Source organism: Myotis brandtii, unplaced genomic scaffold (genome assembly GCF_000412655.1).
Source record: "Myotis brandtii unplaced genomic scaffold, ASM41265v1 scaffold329, whole genome shotgun sequence".
NCBI lineage: Eukaryota > Metazoa > Chordata > Mammalia > Chiroptera > Vespertilionidae > Myotis > Myotis brandtii.
The window spans coordinates 627901-647447 of NW_005362676.1; the positions used below are offsets into that span (position 1 = coordinate 627901).

The 19547-nt window shown below is 52.0% G+C and overlaps 1 protein-coding gene across 13 annotated transcripts in view; it reads right to left on the bottom strand.

Annotated features, from left to right (window-relative positions):
* Window positions 1–490: 490 nt before the first annotated feature.
* TJP1 (tight junction protein 1) overlaps window positions 491–19547 on the bottom strand; it is an 89012-nt gene continuing 69955 nt past the window's right edge. For 4 of the 13 annotated variants that reach the window (XM_014543598.1, XM_014543592.1, XM_014543587.1 and 1 more), the window contains exons 16-29: window positions 19291–19373; window positions 17985–18195; window positions 17609–17709; window positions 14105–14455; window positions 13355–13588; window positions 11912–12769; window positions 11678–11775; window positions 10061–10288; window positions 9271–9321; window positions 8142–8299; window positions 5703–6168; window positions 4540–4757; window positions 3337–3480; window positions 491–2004 (exon numbers count right to left, since the gene is read on the bottom strand). In XM_014543598.1, coding sequence (XP_014399084.1) covers window positions 1910–2004; window positions 3337–3480; window positions 4540–4757; window positions 5703–6168; window positions 8142–8299; window positions 9271–9321; window positions 10061–10288; window positions 11678–11775; window positions 11912–12769; window positions 13355–13588; window positions 14105–14455; window positions 17609–17709; window positions 17985–18195; window positions 19291–19373 — 3296 coding nt within the window. In that variant the 3' untranslated portion in view covers window positions 491–1909. The remainder of the gene's footprint in view (window positions 2005–3336; window positions 3481–4539; window positions 4758–5702; window positions 6169–8141; window positions 8300–9270; window positions 9322–10060; window positions 10289–11677; window positions 11776–11911; window positions 12770–13354; window positions 13589–14104; window positions 14456–17608; window positions 17710–17984; window positions 18196–19290; window positions 19374–19547) is intronic. The other 9 variants (XM_014543599.1, XM_014543590.1, XM_014543591.1 and 6 more) reach the window with 8 other exon arrangements.

Consider the following 19547-nt stretch of genomic DNA (forward strand, 5'->3'; position numbering starts at 1 on the left):
AGGCACACAGGAGTTGATAATTCTCATCCATCAACGGAACAGAGAATAATGAAGTAAAATTCATCATTTGGTTTTGAAGGATGAGGGTCACCTTGAACCGGAAGTCCTTGAATAGTTTCTTTAAAAAGAAACGACATGCCCGGCCAGGGTGGCTCAGTCATGTGTGTCAACCCATGAACCAGGTCGTCACGGTTCAATTCCTGGTCAGGGCACATGCCCAGGCTGTGGGCTCGATCCCCAGTACGGGGCCTGCAGGAGGCTCTGGGAACAGGCACACACCAACACACGCACGAACATGGACAGACGCGTGGGTGGGACGCTCTCCGGGTCACATGCTTCTCTTGCTCCGTCTCCAGGCCTCAGTGTTGGCGCTGCTCATCCTACAGGACCCTCTGGGCACGGGCCACGCCCCACACCCACCCGCCAGGCCTCCCGTGGGCAGGATTTCAAAACAGGCTTACGAAGTTGCACGAAACCATAAACAGTGGCCAACAGTCCAAGCCAGCACTTTATTTTAAAAGTTTTATTCTGCAGATTTAGAAATTTGAGACTTTTTTTAATAACCGCAAAAGAAATCCAGTCACACCTAATGGTTAACAGAATGTAGTGGTGTATTATCCAAACGGAAGTCGTGCTGATGTGCCGTAATAAATCGTCTATTAGTACAAAAATACACTTTAGGGCACAGCAGTGTATCACAAATTACAGGAGGGGTATTTTGCAAGAGTTTAATCAAACTAGAGACTTCTGAGTAACTGTATCTTTTAAATGCAGCACTTAAAAATGTAACAACTCTGTGCATTTCTTTTTCTTTAAAAAAAATGACCTTGTGTGTGTCATAAAAATGCTGCTTTATTGCTGCAGAGGTCAAAGTTCAAGGCTCAAGAGGTACAGGAGAGAATACAAAGGTAGCCTTAAGAAACTTGGTTTTGTTTATGTATAAAAAAAGGGAAAGTTTATAAAAGTTAATGTACAAACCAAGAACAAAAGTGGTATGCACGCGTTATGTACAAGCATCCTTGAAACATCAAAATTTTCGAATGCATAGCCAAAAAGAAAAAAACAAGAAACGAAGCCACCACTGCCCGCTGCCAAAAAAAAAAAAATCCCCAAATCACACCATTATTTCCTTCTGGGTGATCACACCCTTCTGGAACCACCAAATCCACAATCTGCTCAACCTGCTTCATGATTCAGTGTCCGGATGTGCACAAAAGCCATAAAAACCTAGTCCTACACAGAGACGACCTAAGCATTAAAAACAGGAGGGTAAGGCATTCCTGCTGGTTAGTGTGTCTGGTGATGTGGTTAATTCGAGATCCAGAGGCCCCGGGACAGTCACGTGCTTTGGTGCCCTTCCCCAAGATGCATGTTTTCATGTACAATCAGTCAGCGTCTTCGCTGGACCCTCCGCCCAACGCGATCGATCCTCTGGCTGTCCATTTGTTTAGTCCACCACATTGGTTCTGCCCCGGGTGCATGTAGATGTGTGCGTGTTACCCCATGCATAATAACATAACGTGTGTGCCAGGCCAGGGCCACCGGCAAGTGGGAAACCGTGTACTCTGAAAAGAACAGAACTCAGATGCACCCCTTTACTGGCTGGTATTTTAACGGAAATCAGTGTGAGTTAAGCAGTGACCACAGGAAGTACAATAATCATTACGAAGCCAACGTCTGTGAACCCCTCGCCGAGGCCACATTCTTCCGGCACAGCCCGTAGTTCGCAGTGTTTTCTGCCCACGGCTCAGGAGGGCGCTCTCGAATCATCAGTTCAAACAAAGCGCTCAGTACTAGCCCACGGCAGCATCGACTCTAAGGGAAGTGTAATACTTGAGAGAGTGGTTCCGTTCAGATGGAGGAAGTCTAGCCCAGGTTCACATTATTTCAGCAAGGTCCTGTTTCCGGATTAGAAGTGGTCGATCAGGACAGAGACGCAGTTGGCTCCCACCAGGTAATTCGGATCTCCAGGAAGACACTTGTTTTGCCAGGTTTTAGGGTCACCTGTGCGGGTAACAGAAGCTCACGTCATCTGCAGTCACTAGCCATAACGCTTTGCCAACACAGGCCAACAGACATACATATACTTATATACAATTTCCTTCTATGTCTGATCATGCTGCCTTTATACCCAAACTAGACGATGACTCAATCAGCGGGGTGATCACACGGTAAGGCATAGAAATGCTGACCCACTAGATTGTAACCTGAAACTATTATAATTAACACATTGCGGACGGATCACAAGAATTCTTGCTTCATATTACACAGTGTTTTACAAAGCATCGTACTTTAAAAAGGTATTAGCTTGTAAGAACATGTAATAAGTAACTTCAAAATGCAATGGGTATTTGATTTTAAAGGGTGCCTTTAACATTTATGTAAAACATTTTTTGTACTCGTTCAATAGAAACTTACCTGGCCACTGGGTAAAGCTGGCAATGAAACTATTTTAATACAATACTGCATAATGCTCACCAGATTTACCAAAAATTCAGAAGCAGGACTATATATTCTTATTTTTCTAGATCAGGATCAAGTAAGGTGACCTAAACCCCAAATACCACAAGTTCCAACTGGTAACTGACTAGTCGCCCAAGGAAGTGAGAAACGTGAAAATACAATGGGAGCTTTGCAATTGGGACCTTAACACAAAACCACTGAAAAGTAGTGTGTACACAGAAGCGACTTAGATGTTTACACTGAAAACCACAGCCAAGTGTGATCCCAGTGGAAGGTCTTCTTTCAAGTTCCTGTTACACATGCATTGAGGATTGAAAAACTAAAGAACAGTGACCCAAAATAGAAATCATATAAAAGGAGTCAAATCATTTTAGTAAGAAGGTGAAAATGCCTGCATATGGAGGACAGTATCAATTCTCCCATTGCACCTTAAAAAATTATTTACTTATTTATTTATGTATGTATTTATTTTTTAGAGAGAGAGGAATGGGGGAGAGAGGGAAAGTGAGAGAGAGAGAGAGAAAAACATTGATTTGTTGTTCCACTTAGTCACGCTTCACTGGTTGACGCTTGCATGTGCCCTGACCAGGGATCAAACCTGCAACCTTGGTGTTATCAGGACGACGCTCCAACCAACTGAGCTGCCCGGCCAGGGCTCCCATCTTCAGAATTCAGACAGAGACGTCATTTGGTTGCGCACCAAGAAACAGTCACCCTTTGGCCAATCAATGGTTAAAGGGCAGACACCTCTCTACCTTCCCCTGTTCATTCGGTCAGTGCAGCACAAAGGGCTGCTAACAGCCGGGCGCTCCCTCAGCCCAAGGTCAATCAATGACAGTCCCAAAGCCCAAAGGACAGAGTGAAGGAGCATACCCGACGAGGAGTCGGATGATTTTAGAGCAAAAGACCAACCGTCAGGAGTCATGGACGCACAGTGTGGCAGGCGCAGCTCCACGGGCTTCAGGAACTTGAGGCCGTGGGGCCCACACATCACCAACGGGCTCAGCAGGGTCTCACCTGGGGGCGGGGGAGAGGTTAGATGGCTGTCTTCCTCTGCACCCCGGTTCTCCTCGCCTTCTCACAATATTAATGATACGCTAACGGGTTAGCTCTCCACAGCAGCACTAAGAAAAACTGACGGAAGCCACACAGGTAGTTCTGCATGTGCTGGTAGCGCTTTAACCCAGTGTATCCCCAAATCACGCCGACATGTCATCAGTACACTACATCTTGGAAACCCGTGTGCCCGGCACTTCCAGCACATTTCACCTCGAAGTAGCCGCATTTCCAGGGATAAACAGCCCCCGAGCGGCTGGCTCCTGCAGGTTCCTCAGCGTAAGGTACGTTCACATGTACTTCTTATACGTTACCTACATCCTGCGTTTCCAATGCCACAGATTTGGTTGAGGGGCTCATGCAGGGCCACCATGCGTTAGTACTCTGGCCAGATGTTGGGAAGTGAGGGGAAGTAACGCGTGCCCGGCAGGGAAGCACTGCTCAAAGGCTCTAAAAGGAGCCGTAGCACTGAGCATCACGTCACCCTGACAGATCCGGGAGACAGGGAAAACAGCAGCACCCGATTCCTTAAGGAGCCCCCAAACACGGACTGTAACGCCTGACAGGGTACTCCCCTACCTGCTCAGTGTCTGCTGGTGCTGGGCCCGGGTGGAGTCAGACCTGTCCCACGAGGCTTATGCTCTCCAAGCAGGAGACAGGCACAGAGCAAGCCTGGCTGAGTGGGTGTTCCCTCCCCCGGCTCTAGAGATGGAAGGGGGACTGACTCAAAGACAAACTTGGAGAGGCTGGCTAAGGCCGCCCGGCAGACAGGAGGGACGCCCAATGGCCTGTCACCTGCCATTGTCACGCAGGAAGCGAGCACCGCGTGGAAGGCCCAGCCCCTCGGCCTCGCTGCAGGACAACACTGCGTGCCCGGGACGCCAGCCGGGCCCTCCGAGGAGGCCTCTCCGCTGGAGAAGCAGCTCTGTGTGGCCAGCGTGGGGGTGAGGGTCCGAGAGCCCCCTCACCTGAGCTCCCGGCAGCCGCGTTAGGGAGACCGAGCAGAGCAAGTCCCGTTACCTTTCTCCTTGTCGAGGGGCGGGAGGATGCTGTTGTCGCGGCAGACCTTGAAGTAGATCTCCTGCTCCACGCCCTCCGGGATGGCGCCCTGGGGGATGATGATGCTGACGCCGGTCTCGATGGAGCTCAGCACCCCGCCGTTGCTGCTGAACACGCCCCGGGCCGTGGCCACCACGGTGTGGCCGTCCTCGTCGTTGTCCTCCTCCACTGCCGACGGGCTGCGTTCAGAAACGGCGCGTGAGTCCACTCCCACCCTCCCGGGCTTCACCCTGTTTCCCTTTCTCCCGGCCACCAGGAAGCTCTCTACTTGAACAGCTAACGTTTTCAGTGCTCGATGTGACTCACAGGCTAACGAAGCAGATGCTCCCTAGAGAAGTCAATTTCATTTTGAAGGCAACTCAGCCCATGCGAGCCCTGACCCGGGCCGGGGATCGAGCCTGCAACCGAGGTACATGCCCTTGACTGGAATCGGACCCGGGACCCTTCAGTCCACGGGCTGATGCTCTATCCACTGAGCCAAACCGGCCAGGGCCACCTTTGTTTCTTTTAACATCACTCTGAGCAAACAGTGGCCGAGGAACACAGATGCCGATGTTCCTGGGGTCATGGGAAGCTGTGGCTGTTGAGAGAATGGGCTGGATCTGTGCTCCCCGCACCCCAGCTGTGCGAACTTGGGCACACAGCAAGGTCACTCGACTCAGTCTCAGATAAAAGGGGGCCTATGATAAGGCCTACTGGCCACGGTGACCATCAGCTTCATTATTTCTTGTGCCTCTTGCATGATAGCGTTCGTGGCAACATTTTGGTCAACAATACTCAGGCCCAAGCCGATGTGGCTCAGTGGATAGAGCATCGGCCTGCGGACTGGAAGGGTCCCAGGTTCAAGTCTGGTCAAGGCCACATGCCTGGGTTGCAGGCTTGATCCCCAGTGGGGGGCATGCAGGAGGCAGCCAATCGATGATTCTCTCTCATCGTTGATGTTTCTATCTCTTTCTCCCTCTCACTTCCTCTCTAAAATCAATAAAATTATATTAAAAAACAAAACAAAAAAAACAGTACTCAGGTTCAAGTTTGAGCTAAAACTATCATGTCAAGTCCCCAATCAGCTAAGCAACACAGCTCCTGTCTGACAGCTCACGAGGCCAGAAGGAGGGCGCTCTTACCTCCCAGGAACGGCTCTGGGCCTGGTGCTGAGGTTGTTCACGTGGTATCGGGGCTTCTCCGTGTGGATGGAGAAGGTCTCCACTCCGCTGTCAAACTCGGGAGGCTGGGCCTTCACCAGGGTCTTGGGAGAAGTCGGGACTTTTGAAGACACGTCAGGCTTGTGTGCAGTTTCACTCGGCAGAAGGTTGTGGCTGAATTTAGGGCTTTCAAACTTGCGCTCGAATGGCCGCGCGGAGCTGGTGTACGGCTTGGGGGTGAAGCGGTTGTAGGCTGGGGCGACTGTTTTCTGAGGCTGTTCAGTGCCGTTCACTGGCGCTTTATCTGGGAAACTTTTCTGGGGGTAGAAGGTAGACGGAGCAGGATCCTCTCGGATCATTGTTCTGAAAGTGACTGGCTTGTTCTGAGATGGAGGTGGTTCTGGTTTGGACACTAAAGAATTCTGAAATTCCAATGACACCGAATTACCTGGGAAAAAAATACACAACTATTTTTAAAACTTTAAGAAAATATATTTGTATTGATTTCAGAGAGGAAGGGAGAGGGAGAGAGAGATAGAAACATCAATGATGAGAGAGAATCACTGATCGGCTGCCTCCTGCAAGTCCCACACTGGGGACGGAGCCCGCAACCCAGCCGTGTGCCCTGACCAGGAATCGAGCCGTGACCTCCGGGTTCCTAGGTCGACGCTCAACCACTGAGCCACGCCGGCTGGGCTATGTAATATTTTTTATATGAAAAACTATGTGCTTAGAAGCGAGAGTTTAATTTTATGAGAATTACTCTATCACAGTGGTGCTGCCAACTTCTGGATGTCCTACCTTCCCCGTGGGCTCCCTTAGCGTGGGCGTGGAGCGAGGAGCTGGAGCTGGGCTGGGGCGGCTGGGAGTACTGGGAGGGCAGCGGGGGTGGGGGTGGCGTGGCCTGGACTGAGTCATAGCGTTTGTCACCGAAGGCATCAGCGTCAATAGACTTGCCCCTGTGAAGAAATCAAGACAATGCCAACACCTGAAAATGGACTCACATAGACAAAACTCGTTCGCATTCTCTAAGTATCTCTAAGCTATTTTTTTTAATCTAGAAATTTCACAATGTATTCTTATGAGTATGGTAGCTCCTCTAGCAAAATAGGCAAACAAATTCCACCGTTCACCAGCACAAGGAATGCAGAGACACACAGATACTTCAAGGAAACCAGGAAAACACCCAGGAGATGGCAACCAGAGGCAAACGGAATTCTGGGTACACTTGTACTATTTCCCTCTGCTGTTTACAATTTAATAACGTCTTGCAAATGTTTTGAAAAATATTCACAGGCCCAAATCTTCCTTGGGCTCACTTCTAATTTCCTGTCTGAGATGCCAAGGCCACTCCGGTGCACCCAGAACCGGTGTCACCCAGAAGCCGGCCACTCCCTTAGCGAGGGGCTGGCAGAGACTGCTTTGGCTTTAGGGCCAGAGGTCCCAGTGACAACTACTCAAACGCCGCCTGCGAGGGCAGAGACACCAGGTAAGAGGGAGTGTGCCGTTCACTTTAAACTTCGCCCTGCATCTCCCAGATCCACCTTTTAACAGCTAGAGGAGCAGATCCTGCTCCGTTTTACAGGCTCATTGAAGTCAGATTGGGCCACATATGCGTATTTGCTCAGGCTGCCATGGGTAACGTGACACAGAAAATGCACACAAAAGAACCTTGAAGAGAGACCCATAAGTGGAACGTCGCCATCTACACCTGCGCAGAGCCGACTGCATGGCGTTATGTGCACCCACAACACAGACATGTCGAGTGACTTTCACAGACTCCGCTGGAGCGTGAGCTTTAAACTGTGCCGCTAGCTGGCTTTCTGCATGGACACGAGCGTTGGACGATGGCGTTCGAATCTGGAGTGCACATAACGCCAATGGCAGGGGAGCACACCTGATGAACAGCCTCACGTGACGCCAGTCTTACCACTTGACGCTCCTTTTCAAGTAGCCATAGCTAGGGTAAGAGCCCAGAAATCTAGGGATGGCCAAGCAAGCGCAATAGAAAAACGAGAGGAAACGGTCAATCTAACTAAGCAAGTCGCAGCAAAGGGAACTCAAATGTCATTAAAAACACCCACCAAGGCGCTCTCCCTCCTGGCGCCAAGCCTTGTGTATTGATTTCAGAGAGGAAGGGAGAGGGAGAGAGAGATAGAAACATCAATGATGAGAGAGAATCACTGATCGGCTGCCTCCTGCAAGTCCCACACTGGGGACGGAGCCCGCAACCCAGGCGTGTGCCCTGACCAGGAATCGAGCCGTGACCTCCGGGTTCCTAGGTCGACGCTCAACCACTGAGCCACGCCGGCTGGGCTATGTAATATTTTTTATATGAAAAACTATGTGCTTAGAAGCGAGAGTTTAATTTTATGAGAATTACTCTATCACAGTGGTGCTGCCAACTTCTGGATGTCCTACCTTCCCCGTGGGCTCCCTTAGCGTGGGCGTGGAGCGAGGAGCTGGAGCTGGGCTGGGGCGGCTGGGAGTACTGGGAGGGCAGCGGGGGTGGGGGTGGCGTGGCCTGGACTGAGTCATAGCGTTTGTCACCGAAGGCATCAGCGTCAATAGACTTGCCCCTGTGAAGAAATCAAGACAATGCCAACACCTGAAAATGGACTCACATAGACAAAACTCGTTCGCATTCTCTAAGTATCTCTAAGCTATTTTTTTTAATCTAGAAATTTCACAATGTATTCTTATGAGTATGGTAGCTCCTCTAGCAAAATAGGCAAACAAATTCCACCGTTCACCAGCACAAGGAATGCAGAGACACACAGATACTTCAAGGAAACCAGGAAAACACCCAGGAGATGGCAACCAGAGGCAAACGGAATTCTGGGTACACTTGTACTATTTCCCTCTGCTGTTTACAATTTAATAACGTCTTGCAAATGTTTTGAAAAATATTCACAGGCCCAAATCTTCCTTGGGCTCACTTCTAATTTCCTGTCTGAGATGCCAAGGCCACTCCGGTGCACCCAGAACCGGTGTCACCCAGAAGCCGGCCACTCCCTTAGCGAGGGGCTGGCAGAGACTGCTTTGGCTTTAGGGCCAGAGGTCCCAGTGACAACTACTCAAACGCCGCCTGCGAGGGCAGAGACACCAGGTAAGAGGGAGTGTGCCGTTCACTTTAAACTTCGCCCTGCATCTCCCAGATCCACCTTTTAACAGCTAGAGGAGCAGATCCTGCTCCGTTTTACAGGCTCATTGAAGTCAGATTGGGCCACATATGCGTATTTGCTCAGGCTGCCATGGGTAACGTGACACAGAAAATGCACACAAAAGAACCTTGAAGAGAGACCCATAAGTGGAACGTCGCCATCTACACCTGCGCAGAGCCGACTGCATGGCGTTATGTGCACCCACAACACAGACATGTCGAGTGACTTTCACAGACTCCGCTGGAGCGTGAGCTTTAAACTGTGCCGCTAGCTGGCTTTCTGCATGGACACGAGCGTTGGACGATGGCGTTCGAATCTGGAGTGCACATAACGCCAATGGCAGGGGAGCACACCTGATGAACAGCCTCACGTGACGCCAGTCTTACCACTTGACGCTCCTTTTCAAGTAGCCATAGCTAGGGTAAGAGCCCAGAAATCTAGGGATGGCCAAGCAAGCGCAATAGAAAAACGAGAGGAAACGGTCAATCTAACTAAGCAAGTCGCAGCAAAGGGAACTCAAATGTCATTAAAAACACCCACCAAGGCGCTCTCCCTCCTGGCGCCAAGCCTTGCCTTCCCTTCCCCGACCCGGGCACCTACCATTGGCTTCCTCGCTCCCAAGCTCCCAAGGCCCTTCCTTCGCCTCCATAACTTGTTTCCTAAGCCCATTTCCTCTAGGAACTGCTTCTCCTACCTCTGTGATTGTACCAGATAAACGTTCTCTTACAAAAAAAAGTTGAGTGTCGACCTATGAACCAGGAGGTTATGGTTCAATTCCCAGTCAGGGCACATGCCCGGGTTGCGGGCTCGATCCCAGTAGGGGGTGTGCAGGAGGCAGCAGATCCATGATTCTCTCTTCATGATGTCTCTCTCTCTCTCTCCCCCTTCCTCTCTGAAATTCTTATGGTCCAGTCATCCGTTCTTACCTTTGATTTTAACACCTCTCCTAATGCAGAACTTTCTACATCTGCTCTGAGTTTAAGAACAAAAGCAAACGCAGTGCCTCCCACTAGAAAGCGTGCCTGTGCTGACCCGCTGGAGGCTGCTGGGAGCGTGTATCACACACTCAACCATCGCCTTCAAGGTACACGGAGCTTCATGGGATGGCCCCACTACACAATCGAGCCTCTATGTGGCCTCTCTCTCCAAAGGTAAGTCTCGGGTTAAATGACTTACTTCGAGGAATAACTAGAAAGGCCGGGCGGATGCTGGGAGTGAGCCGGCTTGGCCGGCTCTGGGAGGTGGCCTGCGGGAATGTGTGCGGAGGGCTTGTTCTCAAAACTCCTCCGGTCGAAGTAGGAGAGCTGCTTGCGGTAGTACTCTTCGTCTTCCTCGGGGTCGTAGTGGTTTGACCGGACAATATCTTCCGGGGGCTTCGGCTGAGGCTTTTGCGGTTCTGGGACCCTGACAATGAACGGCAAACAGGACAACCTTGTAGGTGGTGACTTTGCCAGGACACTGGGGCATGGACATCGCTGACCGCGACCCTTCGGTGACTGCTGAGCAGCCCCCGTCAACATGGCCGTTTTAACTCCACATCTTCACACACGAGGCTCAGAAGGCCACCCGCTGCAGGCCCATGGGTTCAATACCATCTATTATGCTGACAATGATCTGGTTAGAGGCCTCACAGCAGGTTAAGAGCAGTTATTTAGCAAAAAGGAAGTGGAACCAACCCAGTGGAGAACTTCTCCAAGTACAGACACCAATGTCAGCAGCAAGCAACGACTGAGGGAGGCTTAGAGACGTGCAAGAACTTTAACCAGGACCAAGAAATGATCCCAGACAAGCAGGCTGCTCTGTGAAGCGCACAGTCCTCGAGGGCACAGGAAGCAGCCAGGGAAGGAAGTAAGCTTTTAGGCAAATTAACGCACCGCAGCTCATGCTCTGCTCAGTGCGTTTTGGAAACTCTGCATCGAAACGAAAAAACTTAGGGCTAAGCTTCCGTGCCTATTCATCACACAGCTCACCTGCTAGCAATCCTGGCTAAGGAGACACCACACAGTTTGTATGTTCGTGAGAAGCCCCAGCATTACTAAATAAGAGGAAGATGTACAGACAGACAGCTCCTCTCTATACAAGCACAGCCGCTAAGCAGAGGCCGTGTCGGAGCCAGCCTGTGGCTCATGCTCTGCTCAGTGCGCTTTGGAAACTCTGCATCAAAACGAAAAAACTAAGGCAGGGCTAAGCTTCCGTGCCTAGTCTTCATGACACAGCTCATCTGCTAGCAATCCTGGCTAAGGAGACACCACACAGTTTGTATGTTCGTGAGAAGCCCCAGCATTACTAAATAAGAGGAAGATGTACAGACAGACAGCTCCTCTCTATACAAGCACAGCCGCTAAGCAGAGGCCGTGTCGGAGCCAGCCTGTCACTCAGCAGCACCAGCAGGTCCGGTGAGGGCCCAGCTGCCAGGTTTCCCTCCCGGCTCCGCCAGGACCTGAGCCTCCCCCGCGCAGCCCCGGGGCCTCCCTCACTGCACTGAAGAGCTCAGCACAATGGCAGCCAATTTGTAGCCACACTACAAGTGTTAGGGCTTTAAGCTTTTTATTTTAATCATTTGCTAGAAAAGTGTATTTTCAACATGTTTCCTGAAGCTATAAAAAGACCTGTTACAGAGGTATAATAAAGACCTTTATTTTTTTGTCCAGGGCCACCGTGTTAGTTAGAAAGGCTATCGTTCGTTCAAGGACAAACAGACCTCTTCCTCTCTCCCTCACACTAAGGCTGGCTCACTGCCCAAGAGGGCCCGATGCAGAGCCAGCTCCACCCCAGACCAGGGCGTGTACCCACCTGTACAGGGTCTTGTCGTGTTCACTGAACTGACTCTGAAGAGTGGCTTTAGGACCCACGATGGGAGCCCCTGGCGGTTTGGACGCTGCCTCTGGAGGCTGCAAAAATAAGACAAACACGCCCGGAACAGATCACGACAAAGCAGGCTGCACGCGGGGGCAGGGAGGGCAGGGGAACTGCTCTTCACCACCTGCTGTGCGCCCAGGGCGGGAGGGAAGACAGTCCCGTCTTTACCTTAAAGCCTGCGTGGTTCTCGTCCTTCCTGTTCTCCAAGGACGCAGACCTCTTGTTCTCAAACATCTTCACCCTGGTGAGCACGGACTGGGGCTTCATGGCTGGGTCCTCCTCCTCGGCGGGAGCTGGGGGTGCGGGCAGGGGCTTGGTGCTGGGCGGCGGCACGTCTGGCTTGTGCTGAGAGGCAGGTACAAGAGGAGGGACCAGCGCAGCCCCGTGGAGCGGCTCGTAGCGGCCTGCCTTCGAGGTAAAGCCTTGTGCGGGGACTTGCTCGTAGCTCCGTGGGTACTGCTCATAACACTGCTTGGACTCAGGGGCCTGGGGGCCCGCGGGGGGCGGTGCCTCGGGCCTGTACCTGCCGTGCACCTCATACCCGGGAGCCTGGGGCTCCTCGTGCCGCAGGGTGGAGGTCCTGGGCGGCTGGTCGTAGCAGGGTCTGCTGTCATAGGGCAGAGGGGCTGGCTCCTCGAACCGCGGGAAGTAGCCCCGCTCCGAGGGCTCTTCGGGGTGCTGCCTGGAGTCCAGGTCCCGGGGGTGCTGACTGTCAGAAGGCCGGGGCTGGTAGGGCTGCTTGTCCTCGTAGTAGGACCAGTGCTCCTCATAGGCAGGGATGCGCTCCTCATAGCGCAGGCGGTGGTCCATGTGCCGCGAGAACGGGTCTGCGTAGCCAGAGGAGTCGTATCTGTACGTGGGCTGCTCCAGGTCCCTGCTGGCTTGCTTCTCCACGTACGGGGCATGGGGCTCGTAGCTCGGCTTGGGGTCCCTGTCGGGCCTCAGCGCGGGATGCCCCCCGGCCGGCTGCTTCACCACATGATTCTGCCGGATGATGTCCTCGGGGTAGGGGTCCTTCCGGTACACCTGCGCACAAGAGCCAGGGGTAAGCGCACAGGCTTGTCTCTCCTTCCCGTGGATTATAATAGAGAAAACTACGGTTTCCTGTAGTTCCATAACCAGCGTGCCCCACGGGTTATGACCAGGGCGGAGAGATTAGTGGAGAAGCCAGTTTCAGCAAGAGCTCAACATGTACAGTGCAGGGGGGCTTTTATGTGCCCACCTAAGCTAATAAACAATCACTGTGCTAATTATTCCATTTAGTAGAAAGTTAATCAGCACCCTGAACCATTCATTCCCCTTGATTGGACACTGAAAATAAAAATCACAAAGAAAATTTGCACATACCGTGATTTATAAAACAGAAAAATGTCTAGGCGGGGGTCTCCGTAAGGAATTGTGCAAGACATGGAAAACCCCAAAATAAGAATAAAAAAAATATAAAGCAAAAAATCGCAATGACAAGGCCTGTTCCGCAACGACCCGTGTGCCACCGGAAGCCATGCACACCACAGGCGGGAAGGCAGCTGCTGGCCGGAAGCGCTCTGTGGCCCAGGGACGAAGCGAAGGGACCGGGAGGGGAGTGAGGCGTGGGCACCGTGGCCCAGGTACCTGTGGTGGGTCTACATGCGACGGCAGTGCAGCTCCGTGGTCCCTGAGCAGGGAGTGGGCGGCCTCGGCCCTGGGTGCTGGCAAAGAGTCAGCTGGTGGGGAGTGAGAGGCGGGAGGGGCGGGCGCCTCCAGTCTGACATGAGTGAACTTGACACTGTGATTGACAGCAGAGGTGGGTGGTGCTGGGTTTGTTTCGGGCGAAAGGTAAGGGCCTGGAGATGAGGCGTCTGCTTTCTGTGAAGTGTTTAAAATATTTTAATAGTGTTTCTGGTCATTGCTAACTTCCTACCTCCATTTATCGTGGCTGGAAGACATAGATTTCTAATGTGCAGAATAACAAAGCTATTATGTTAAAAGGAAACTCAGTATACTGCTGTGTGAGATGAACACACACACAGTGTAGAATTAAGTCTTTGGTATTCTCAACTCGAAATTAAAAATTACTTCTTAGTCTGGAAAAAGGACAGAATATATTCTTTTTAAAAAAATATATATTTCTATTGATCTCAGAGAGGAAGGGAGAGGAAGAGAGAGATAAACATCAATGATGAGAGAGAATCATGGATCGGCTGCCTCCTGCACGCCAGCTACTGGGGATTAAGCCCGCAACGGGAATCGCGCCATGACCTCCGGGTTCACAGGTCAACGCTCAGCCCGAGCCGCGTGGCGAGCTGCATGTACCCTTAACTCAGCCACACCCTCCAGTCCAGCAGCGCACCCTACCTGCGCCCCTGCGCGCTTGCTGCTTACCTGTTGAGAGGCTGTTTTAAGTCCCGGGGAGTCTAGTCTATGAACGGGCTGTGGCTGCGCTTGTGGTGAGTAGGGAGGAAATGTCTGGTTTTCGTGATGCATCCCAGAGGAATCCTCTCTTACGGGCTCAGAGGACCGGGTAATGGCGGACTCCGGGGGGGTCCCCACCTCATCATTAAGAGTCTCATCTAGTTCTTGATCAGTGTAGGCCCCGCCTTCTGTGTCTGTGTCTTCATAGTCAGAAGTGTGTCTACTGTCCGTGCTATACATTGAGTATTCACTACCTGGGGCTGACAGGTAGGACAGGCGATCGTCATGCAAGTCAAGGTCATCACTGGTAGCACCATCCGCCTGGGTCAAATGAAAGTAAATTACAAGTTTTATTCAGTATTCTGTGAGAGAGGGCCTTTAGTTCACAAGGGAGACTGAAAAGGTATCGGGCTGTGAAGAAACCACACCTAGTTCTCGACACTTCCGCTGCGGACAGGTCAAGAAGATTGCACACGCGCACATGCAGACACACAGCACCTTGGAGACCCGAGGGCTTGGATGAATGGAATGTTGCTGGCCAATCAGGACAGAGCTGGCCTCTGGGGCCCAGCCCGGAAGACAAGGAAGAGATCCTGGCACCACTCAGGTTCCTAAGCCCAGTCAGTCACTAGCGTGTCAGCCCGAAGCAAGGTGAAGTGGGAGGGTGCTGCCAGCCCACGCTCACAGCAGGGACACACCGACAGGACAGCACGTGAGAACGGTCATGGATATAAACTGTAGTGGAGGAAGAGCTTAAGCTTTTATTATTTTTTTAAAAATTTTTATTGATTTCAGAGAGGAACGGAGAGGGAGAGAGAGAAACATCAATGATGAGAGAGAATCATGGATCGGCTGCCTCCTAAAAAATATTTTTATTCATTTCAGAGAGGAACAGAGAGGGAGAGAAACATCAATGATGAGAGAGAATCATGGATCGGCTGCCTCCTGCAAGCCTCCTACTGGGGATGGAGCCCACAACCCCGGGCATGTGCCCTGACCAGAAATTGAACCCTGACCTCCTGGTTCATTAGGTTGATACTCAACCACTGAGCCACACCAGCCAGCAGAGCTTAAGCTTCTATACAACAAGGGAAAAGCATCACTCAGTCCTGGCTGCCTCTTACACGTTTTTCTGTTATTGTTCAAAGACGGAGCATCCAGCGGATGGCCAGGGAGGAACACAGCTTACTTCTCTGTAACAAGCAATCAGAGTCGAGTTGGCGCTAACAATCTGCGCTGCCGTCTGAGAGAGGATGAGAGGTGCCTGAGGGGAAGGAGGTGAGAGCGGCACCGACAGGCTGCCACTGGACACAGACCTCACCCTCGGACCGGATGAAACACAACAGTCCGTAAAGGTCTTTCTTGCCTGGACTCGGTGCCCAGTTAGCATGAGCGCCAAGGGGTGTGGAACCCAGAAATCAGACAATCTTTCGTCCACGCCCAGGACAAACATGAGGCCGGAGCCGCCTGCTGGCTCTCCACGCAGCCCGCGCCTGCTGGGGAAGAGCCCTGCCCGGCACTGCCTTCTTGGTGGGAAGACGAGGGTGTCGGCCTCCTGGAGGCTCAGGGCAGGGGGAGTCACGTCCCGGCAGGGTCTGTCCCCCGAACCCTCAGTGGCTTCCTCACTCTGCGCTGTGGAGAAGAGCTGTCTCCCTGCCCTCTGCTGTGACCTTGACCCTGCAGGGCTGAGGACTGCCACCCAGCACCGGCCAGGGGAGAGGGAAGGCCTGGGGGAAGGGCACCTGGGACTCACAATCCACCTCGCTGCCAGGCATGGAGTGCACAAGTGAGGACCTGCGCCTGCTCAGTCTCAGGACGACCTTTCTCGGGGAGCAGGGCAGACAAGACTGGCCGGACGTGCACACAGCCCTCCGCAGCAGCCAGCGCCCGGCAGCGAGCGCACAACAGTCAGTGTGGAGTGAGTGCTGTTAGTCTGAGGATCCGCTCACGTAAAATCCACTTGGATGGAAAATGGAAGCTCCATCTAAATTGTAACCAATCTCTCTGATTTACCGAATGCATCAACCTATCCTGGTAACAAATAGCCTACTTTTCTCACATAAGAAGTTGGGGGGAGTTAGACCTTTACTGTGAAATCCAAGCCAAGGAAGGAAACAAAGAGAAAGGATAGAAGAGGGAGATTTGAGGGTTTAAAATCCTCAGATAGGTAGACAGTGCCCTCTGCATTTCCAAGCCAATCTCATCCGAGAATCACAGTGCGATCAGCAGCCTGGCCGACAGAGGGCGCTAACAGGGCGTGCTGTCCCAGAGCAGCGGGCAGAGAGGTTAGTGACGCCATGGCTGCCAGGTGGTGGTTTCTCTTCCTCCTTTCCGGGGCTCAGAGGTCCCAGCTGCCACCCGTGTCGGTTCCTCAGAGTGCTCTGACGGCTCACAGAGAGCCTGCCCGAGCGGTGAGGGGGAGGGTCCTGACAGGCTCTCTGCATTGCGTGGTGGGAGCAGCAGCCCCGCCTCCCCACGGGAGCGTGTCAGCCTCTGCACTGCAGGGCTGCGTGTCCTGGGTGGGGGACGGGCCGGGCCCGGAGCATGCAGCATGCACAGCCGAGCACCTGCATCACAGCCAGGCGGAGAGAGGGGCCATGCAGGGGCAGGCACAACACAGCCCAAGCCGACGGAGAATATGGAGAACAAAATAAAAAAACAGACATTCACAGCCTCCCCTAGCAACCAGAACGGATTCAGGCGGCACTGATCTGAAGGTAAAACACGTTGAAATAAAAAGTTCTCTGAACGGTCCACTTTGAGCAAACATTCGCTCTCCCACCAGAACCAACAGGCCTCTCCCGTGAAAGATGGCCCCCAACCAGGAAGAGTGACAGCAGAAACGGGGTAATTTAAAGCCTGCCATTGGACGTGGGGAAATCAGAACTTAAAGCCAAAAAGGAAGTCTAACTCTGAGCGACACTCCCGGGTGTGTTGTAAGAATGTGAACAGGTGCTGAGTGAGGGAAGACAAACCCCTGGGCACGGATTGGGCAGCGCACCTGTCAGTCTAGCAGGCCCTGGAGACCGTGCCCTCCCTGCGGGGCTGCGGGTAGCAGGTGCCCGCCCCTGGCCCTCAGAGGAACCTCTGTCCTCACAGCGAGTCCCGAGTGTCCTGTGCTGAGGACAGCGTTTGGGGGACGCTCCTGTCGCCCACCCGGCTCCCCTCTTTTTCACAGGAGGAAACTGAAGCCAGGTTCAAAGTCATTCCTCAGCGAGACAGGGGCAGAGACGGCACCCAGCCCTGCCCCGTTAGCTGTCATTTAGGAAGTCTTTTGAGGGAACACCATGGAGGTGGTAAGTCAATAGTTGAGAGAATTTCGGAATATCTTGCCACCAAAACAACTCGCATAACCCCTCCATACAGATGATAAAAACCAGACCCATTAGAAAACAAAGTAACTCAAAGGCCTCTCCGAGTCGTTATGTAATTTACTAAGCAGGTTAAAAGGTAAAATAATAGGAAACGTCTTACCTTGCCCTCTGAGACCCAAACCAGCTGGTTCTGCTGTTGCTGAATGGCTTCCTTCAGCGCGCCGTACCAGCCATCATTCATTGAATTTAAGTTAATTGTGGCTGAAAAATAAATGAATGACATTGGTTTACAGCCAGGCCACTGCCCACAGTCAGAGTCCCTGGACCGGCCAGGCCTCACGCCTCATCGCCGAGCCATTTGAGAGATGGGGTTTGAGGACACAGACCTCTGACCTGTGTGGGCCCTGGAGCCTGCACTGCACCGGGCAGCCCTCCAGGCCACAGTGACAGAGGTTTTAGCGTTGGAACGACACAGCGTGTTGGCCCACATATTGCTGCCCAGACACTTAGCTGAAGGAGGCCTTCAGGACACTCACTGGTAAAAAGATGGTGATTATTTTTACGCAGTTTGTGAGATCGCTCGTATAGCTTCCTGGCACTTTTCCGAGATTCAGGACATAACCGCATCCTCATTGTTTTCACGCCTTGCTTAGAATCGGGGTTAAGGAAGACCACGATTGGGTACCACTGGGCGTAATTCAGGCGATCGACTGCATTTGGTGTGACATCTAATAAAGCATGTTTGTCCTGGAAACACAAAGAAAAAAAATGAGTGAGGATACAAGACAGTGAATTAGAATCATCACAGAAAAAGGCACAGCCTAGACCCGTGGTCGGCAAACCGCGGCTCGCGACCCACATGCGGCTCTTGGGCCCCTTCAGTGTGGCTCTTCCACAAAATACCACGTGCGGGCGCGCACGTACAGTGCGATTGAAACTTCATGGCCCATGCGCAGAAGTCGGTATTTTGTGGAAGAGCCAGTATTTTGTGGAAGAGCCACACTCAAGGGGCCAAAGAGCTGCATGTGGCTCGCGAAGCGCGGTTTCAAGCATGGGCCTAGACTATATCTCCAATCGTGATGGACGTCTCATGGGCTCTGATGTTTCAGGAGCACGTATCAGGAAACTGTCATTAGAAATTAATTCAATACAATTTCTAGCCCAACCTGAAAACAAATACAAAACTTTAAGCAGCTCACTTTTAAGCTGGCGCAATACTTGCAAGCTGACAGTACTGGCTGTGTTCGGTTAGATTAGCAATTTTCAACCTTTTTTCATCTCTTTAGAGCACATGAACTAATTACTAAAATTCTGCGGCACACCAAAAAATATACTATATTTTTTTGCTGTTGTGACAAAAAAAAAAGGTATAATTTTGATTCATTCACACCGGATGGTTGTTGTTGTGTTGGTCATTTTTTAATTTGACAATCTAAGGGGGAAAAGGTCAGTACCCTGACTGAATTATCAGGTATTGCATGTTTTAGGAATTCTTGCGGCACACCGGCTGAAAATCGCGGGGTTAGAGTGATTACACGTATGACAACTAATGCTCCTGACATGGTCTGCAGAGTGAAAGGAGACTCCCTACCACAAGTATCGCAGTGCAGCGAGAGCTGTGCTAGTGCAATGTAAACAGAGTCTATTAATGTATCTGAACATGTTTTTGTGGCAATCAAAACCATCTCTAGATGCATGTAACTCTATTCCCACGCCTTTCCGCATGGTACACCGGAAATAATCGTAGAAAAACACCTTTCTACTCTCAAATGAACCAAACCGCATCCCACTCAGAGCCACAACCCTCGCAGCTGAGAACGAAGCAGTCGCTGCTGAGCTCACCTGGTCTATGATCTGCTTGATCGTGTGGAGGCGGATGATGCCGGAGCTACGCTGGTCCGTGCCCGCATCTCGAGGTTCGCTTTCTGTTCATGGAGTCAGGACGAGACAAACATGAAATTGCCGCGGTGAGATGAGAACTCCTAGCCACCAGCACTGTGACACGCTGGGCACGGGAACCCATAGCTGGGTGTGCTGTGCCACGGCCTCCATCCACCCCATGCCAAGAGCAGCCCCCGCCTCCCTCGCTCCCATCATGA